This window comes from Ammodytes marinus (genome assembly GCF_949987685.1).
Source record: "Ammodytes marinus genome assembly, chromosome: 8".
Taxonomy (NCBI): Eukaryota; Metazoa; Chordata; class Actinopteri; order Uranoscopiformes; family Ammodytidae; genus Ammodytes; species Ammodytes marinus.
Window position 1 is genome coordinate 1944323 of NC_137212.1, and position 7500 is coordinate 1951822.

General features: G+C 39.9%; 1 protein-coding gene across 1 annotated transcript in view; it reads right to left on the minus strand.

Moving 5' to 3' along the window:
* The window catches only part of kifap3a (kinesin-associated protein 3a), a gene marked incomplete at both ends in the record, with an annotated part of 52416 nt that extends 52132 nt beyond the window's left edge, over positions 1-284 (minus strand). Inside the window, one exon of the mRNA XM_080032151.1 lies at positions 244-284. Coding sequence (XP_079888277.1) covers positions 244-284 — 41 coding nt within the window. The remainder of the gene's footprint in view (positions 1-243) is intronic.
* Positions 285-7500: the final 7216 nt, after the last annotated feature.

The window sequence follows — 7500 nt, forward strand, 5'->3', positions numbered from 1 at the left end:
TTGCTAGTAGCCTACACACACACACACACACACACACACACACACACACACACACACACACACACACACACACACACACACACACACACACACACACACACACACACACACACACACACACACACACACACACGTTACATTACATTGATTAGCATTGAAAAAATATCGCTTACAGAAGATCGGCTCACGTAAAAGGACCGTTATTTGTCCGCCTCTAAACGTTCATAAACAAACATAAGTTACCTCTTGAGAAAACGCGGGTCTCCGGTTTGTAAACTCTCCATTTTTAAAGATATTTCTCCTCAAAAATGGATATATACAATAAAAACGCAGTGTTCAGTACGCTAGCTAATGTTCAATGTTGATGTCTCCCTAGCTCGTTACCATGGACTTTTTTGGTTGTTGCTATGAGGAAGAAAGCTGACACGCTCCCAGAATGCAACGCGAGTTATTTGAGTTCTCAATACAGCGCAATGATCCCACCCGGTGCTATGGCTTAGTTGGTTAAAGCGCCTGTCTAGTAAACAGGAGATCCTGAGTTCGAATCTCAGTAGCGCCTTTTGTTGACCGAACTGTTTATGATTATAATATTTGCATATATTATTAGTAACATATCGATTAGTTCACTAGACTCATATTACAGCCACAGCAGCGTCACAGTCACTAGGCTATGTAGCAGTGTTTCCATGTTAGCCGACTAGGTATTTAGCTTGTTTTTAGCATACAATCCACTCATAGCACCTCCTGGGACACGCGGAGACGCCCAGAGGCAGTTTTGTTTGAATGTTGAAGAACCGTGGACGTAAAAAGACAGTTTATTTAATTTAATTGAATTAATAGGCCTATAGGCTAAAACGTAAGAACAGTAATTTAAGCAAGGAAAGAGTGAGTGCCTCTCCTCCTCTGCTCCAACTCACACTGGGAAACGGTTAGAGAAAATAGGTCCAAGCTTACTAACTGATCAAAATATCAATGCGCCAAAAGTGTGGACATCGGCATACATGCACAGTTGATATAGCAAAACATACACACATTGTCAAATCATTGATGTGGTTGTTACGGTTGCTACTGCTTTCCCTATAGGTCCATGCCGCGCGGGGCTTCGAGATACTTATTTGAATGTAACCTGACCTCCAATTGAACCACCCGGTGCTATGGCTTAGTTGGTTAAAGCGCCTGTCTAGTAAACAGGAGATCCTGAGTTCGAATCTCAGTAGCGCCTTTTTCTCCCCTGCCCTGTTTATGTGAATAATAGGCTATAATAGGCACAACGCAGTAAGCTGTATAAGATAAACTAGTGCAATGATTAAAGTAGATACGAGGAACTTTTAAATATTTCTGAAACGGTCATATTTTTTTCTCAGATTATCATAAATGACATGTAACAGCAAATGAGACCATCAGTGCAAAGCATGCTATTTTCTTGTTGTTTTTGTCATGTGTCCCTCACCCTAGAACTATAGATTGCATAGTAAAAACACTACCGTTTTTTTCCAAAGGGGGCGCTATAATTAACAAATGCTGAAAGTTCGTCGACTCAATTGTCGTTTGAATTCAGTTTGAACTCCAACCCAATAAGTTAAAGGTGCAGTGTGTACCTCTGTGTGCTGTCCTCACCCGGTGCTATGGCTTAGTTGGTTAAAGCGCCTGTCTAGTAAACAGGAGATCCTGAGTTCGAATCTCAGTAGCGCCTTTTCTAACACACACACACACACACGCAGGGGTAAACTACGACGCGAGATCAAATGAACTTGGCTCTCCTTGTCTGAGCTGGCTCAAGTTAAAGGCCTACTTCACCGGTTTGAATATGAAGGTGTATTGAATTCTGAGATCCTATAAATGTGCAGAAAAAATTAAAGTCGGTTCATCCTAGCCTGAGAAAAGGCAGAAGGAGTGCTTTTTGTGATGTCACAGAAAAAGACATCACAATAATATTTACAAAGTACGTTTTTTTTTAACCCTATATTTCTCTTTCTGTGATGTCACGAGAAAGAGAAATATAGGGTTAAAAAAACACTCTTTCTGCCTTTTCTCAGGCTAGGATGAACCGATTTAAATTTTTTTCGCACATTTATACTACATAGGATCTCAGAATTCAATACACCTTCATATTCAAACCGGTGAAGTAGGCCTTTAACTGGTATCACAAAGGAAGTTATCATCTTCATTTGTTAACAGTGGAGTATAGATATAAGATAAAACTGGGCACAGAGGTTGTTGGAATTCACAGTTAGAACTCCAACCCATACTTCAAAAGTTTAAAGCCATGAAATTCAACAGTTGGAATTGATAGATAGGTTAATCGAGGTTAATCATATTGTTTATTTACATTTGTTCTTTGCTATTTTACCTTTACCTTTACCTTTACCTTTTTTTTTTTTTTTTTTTTTTTTTTAGAAAACAATTTATATATTTTTTGGAGTCAAGAACAAAAATATGTAATAGATATATGGATGTCCTGCTATTCAATCCGAAAAAGAAATTCAGTTGGAAATGAGCACCTTAGGCCCAGCAGTGTAATTTTTGTGATCAGTGACATTAAATTGTCCTCACCTGGCGCTGTGGCTTAGTTGGTTAAAGCGCCTGTCTAGTAAACAGGAGATCCTGAGTTCGAATCTCAGCAGTGCCTTTTCCCCTGCACCCCTTACAGGGGAAAAGCACCCGGTCCTAGCTCTGGGTGTGCCGATGGCGGCGGCGGAAGCGTCGCGCCCTTTGTGATTGGCGCCTCTGGCCTTGCCTCATGGGCTGGGTATGGCCGGTCCGGCGGGCCCGAGTGGGCTGTACGGGCCGCCCCTCCGGGGGTTTCGGCTGTGGTTGCTCCTCGTGGCAGTGGTGCATTTGGCTATTTCCCTATTCTATACTCTATTCTCTATCTATGGCCCCGGTCCTCCTCAGGACTAGTGCCGCACTGGGGCGTGCTCTCTGGGGGCGGGGTGCTGGGGGGCAGGCGCCGATTGTGTGTCGGTGGGGAACGGTAGAGTGTAAATCAATGTAATTTAATGTTAATTGTGTTCATATTGTTTAACATTGTTATAGCGTTATTATTAACAGCCTGAGGAGCTGCCTCGGTCTCGGTTTGTCTGGGCCTGAGTACCGGTTGTCCTCCCACTGAAAAATTGTCCTGCCGACGCTAATTGCATAACTGATACCATTTCTCTGACATTTGTTCACCTCTGTCTATCTTCCATGATTGAACTCAGGATCTCCTGTTTACTAGACAGGCGCTTTAACCAACTAAGCCACAGCGCCGGGCACATCCTGGTCCTACCTGACCATCGTACTTCATTTCATTTGTACAGAAGGTCTGGAACTGCTGTAATTGGCAAACGTTAACTCACTTGGAGGCGGGTGTCTGTTGAAGTTTAAAACTATTGGATCTGCAGTGCCAATCTGGATTAGCCAACCAATCGCATAACGTTTGGTCGTGACGTATGTCATGAGCCGGCTTCTGACGGTGCGTTCCAGTTGTACTGGAAACTCGGAAATTTCCGACTTCACTACATATTGTAGTCTATGGATCTACCGGTACCTGGCAACAGTAACTTGCTAGAGCCTAACGTTTAGTTATTTGGATGAGAAAGGTTGTAGGCGTCCATACTTTCCCGAGCAGATGCACTGGAACACAGACAGGTCGGAACTCGGAACTACGAAGTCGTACATTTCCGAGTTCCGAGTACAAAGGAACGCAGCATTCAACTGAAACTGGAGCGCGACTTCGACGGCATCGTTCTCAGCCACTCGCTCTGTTCGCTGATTGGACCGGCAGAAATCTGCCTGAGCAAGATCGTAGGTAGGCGGGCGGAGCCAGGCTAGGGCATATGGTGTCATTACTGATAACTCAGCTTACATTCAGAGGGAGATGAGCATTTTAGGCCCAGCACTGTGGTTTCTCTTATCATTGCATATCTCCGCTCGGCGCTGTGGCTTAGTTGGTTAAAGCGCCTGTCTAGTAAACAGGAGATCCTGAGTTCGAATCTCAGCAGTGCCTTTTCCCCTGACACACTCACCTGTTGTACAGACCTCTCTAGAAGATATACTACCAACTGGCAACGTTTCCTCAAAGGTTTAAATCCACCTCCCAGACATAACTTAAAAATTAAATGCCATGAAATTCTATTCTGGCAGAACTCAGCATACTCAAAATGGCGCCAATTTCTTTCTAAGAAGCTGCTCAATGGCGCTAGCCTGGTCCTACCAGACCATCGTACTTCATTTCATTTGTACAGAAGGTCTGGAATCGCTCAATTGACAAACGTTCACTCACTTGAAGGCGGGTGTCTGTTGAAGTTTAAAACTATTGGATCTGCCCAGTGATATAAAGTACATATATTTTTCAGAGATTATATATATTTATGTTCTAGCATTACATCCTAAAAAGTAATTTGAGGGAAAGGAAATCAGCCCTCCTAACGTCCTCCCTACTACATACTCAACATGTGTACACTACATATTGTCTACTCAACTATCATTTTTGCTTTGCATTTGTTTGACTCAACGTCATTGTAAATGAGGGTCAACTTTCAATGAATCTCTCGATTATAAATAAAGGTAAAATCAATAAATTAATAAATGTTCTAGCTCTGTGGTTCTAAGGTTCTTTATTTGTACCCGTACGTAAACTAATTTAGCAATTTAAAAAAACCGTTACACAGTTCACATACACACAAACACAAATGGGACAGTTACATAGGTGAAACAATTCTAGCAGTCTTCAATCCTAAACCATAATTGAGAGGGATATAAACACCTTATGCCCAGCAGTTTAGCGTCTCTTATCACTACATGTCTCCACCTGGCGCTGTGGCTTAGTTGGTTAAAGTGCCTGTCTAGTAAACAGGAGATCCTGAGTTCGAATCTCAGCAGTGCCTTTTCCCCTGACACACTCACCTGCACACAGAGATATTCCCAAGATATACTAGTGACAAACGTTGTTTGAACTGTTCGAACTCAAACCTATAACTTAAAAAGTAAACGCCAAGAATGTCAACAGTTGCAGGTGATATATAGCCTGGTCCTACCAGACCATCGTACTTCATTTAGCCTGGTCCTACCAGACCATCGTACTTCATTTAGCCTGGTCCTACCAGACCATCGTACTTCATTTAGCCTGGTCCTACCAGACCATCGTACTTCATTTAGCCTGGTCCTACCAGACCATCGTACTTCATTTAGCCTGGTCCAACCACACCATCTTACTTCATTTCATTTGTACAGAAGGTCTGGAAGTGCTCTATTTGGCAAACGTTCACTCACTTGAAGGCGGGTGTCTGTTGAAGTTTAAAACTATTGTATCTGCCCAGTGCCACTCTGTCTGGATTAGCCAACCAATCACATCACGTTTGGTCAGACGTATGTCATGAGCCGGCTTCTGACGGTGCGTTTCAGTTGTACAGGGAAATAGGAAATTTCCGACTTCACTAAATATTGTAGTCTATGGATCTACCGGTACCTGGCAACGGTAACTTGCTAGAGCCTAACGTTTAGTTATTTGGATGAGAAAGGTTGTAGGCGTTCCGAGTATAAAGGAACGCAGCATTCAACTGAAACTGGAGCGCGACTTCGACGTCATCGTTCTCAGCCACTCCCTCTGATCGCTGATTGGACCGCCAACAATTTGGATGAGCAGAATCCCACTAACACTCCCCACCCCCAGACTGACTACTGAAGGGAAATGAAAATTGAGCGGAAGTAGGTAGGCGGGAGGAGCCAGGCGAGGTGATATAGTGGTAACAATAACTTGCATGAATCCACACAATTTAAGTAAGAAAGTTCATAAACAACATTTAAAATGATAATATATAAATGTATGAAGATGTTAATGAAAGATGTAGGCTACTTAATCATATATTATTCAAATACTTTATTTAAGGATTTCTTTTACAGAACACATACACACACAACTGAAAAAGTGAACACAAAAACAAAAGACAGCAAAAGAACAAACAGCCAACATGGCGTACTCTGTACTTAACAGGTTTCTAAGGACATTGTTTGAACTAAAGGTAAATGTTAAGCAGAAAATAAATTGTCAATCAGGTGTCATGTAGGTGGTCAGAACCAGTTGACTGCATATTGCACATATTGTAAAAAATGTTCATCACATTGCACATTTCAATTTAACTTTTCTACTTTCTCTTTCTATTCTATTTAATACATTCATTTTCCTTTATTTATTCTGGAAAGATCAATTGAGGGGTGATGACCCTCTTTTACAATGACGTCGAGTCAATTACAGATACACAATACACAATGAGAATACACAACAAGCTTACAAAGAGACAACAACAATTAAAACATTCAGATCAATTGAATAAAGCAGAACAATAGTCTAATTAAAACAGTTACAAGTGGAGTGGGGCCGATTCAAGATAATAACTTTAGATTGGTTAACAGTTATGAGTGTATTTATTTTAATTTGACGTTGTAGGCTGTTCCAGGAGTCAGGGGCACTGTGGCTAAAAGCAGTTTTACCAAGGTCAGACCGGGCGTATGGAACATATAACATGAGCATGTCAGTTGAGCGGGTTTGATAAAGCCCATCTGAAATATGCAGCATTGTTCTAACCTTTATTTATACAGGTAAATCCCATTGAGTCCGAAGACTCTTTTGCAAGGGAGACCTGTTCCCATTTACACGTTACCATTCACACACTCATTCATACACCGATAGCAGGCTAACTATCGACATTCACACGAGGCAAGGTGGGTGAAGTGGCTTGCCCAAGGACACAACAACTATGACACAAGTGGCAGAGCGGGGATTGAACCTCCAACCCTTTGATCATCGGCCGACCCGCTCTACCACCTGAGCCACAGTCGCCCAAATAAAGTTTGTCTTGCATATATCAGAAGAACTGTCAGTAAAAAATGTTGACTTTGACTTTTGCTGTTTTTAGAAAGGAATGCTGCAGACATGATGGATGGTTCGGCTGTAGTCTGAAGTTATACGAGCCTTCAGTGTTAAATAACTCTGAACTCACAACAAAATGATTGGTTTGACATGGAACCTATCACCAGCTATAACTTTAACTTACGACTATTTGTATACAGTAAGTAGGTGTTATGCTCAAAGTACATAATAAAATAAAATAAAATAAAATAAAATAAAATAAAATAAAATAAAATAAAATAAAATAAAATAAAATAAAATAAAATAAAATAAAATAAAATAAAATAAAATAAAATAATAAAATAAAATAAAATAAAATAAAATAAAATAAAATAAAATAAAATAAAATAAAATAAAATAAAACAAAACAAAACAAAACAAAACAAAACAAAATAAAATAAAATAAAATAAAATAAAATAAAATAAAATAAAATAAAATAAAATAAAATAAAATAAAATTAAATTAAATTAAATTAAATTAAATTAAATTAAATTAAATTAAATTAAATTAAATTAAATTAAATTAAATAAAATAAAATTTCCTCTCACTTTTTTTTCTTTTTTTTCTCAATATTGTATTTTCATCTTTATTCTCAAAATTTCGATTTTAG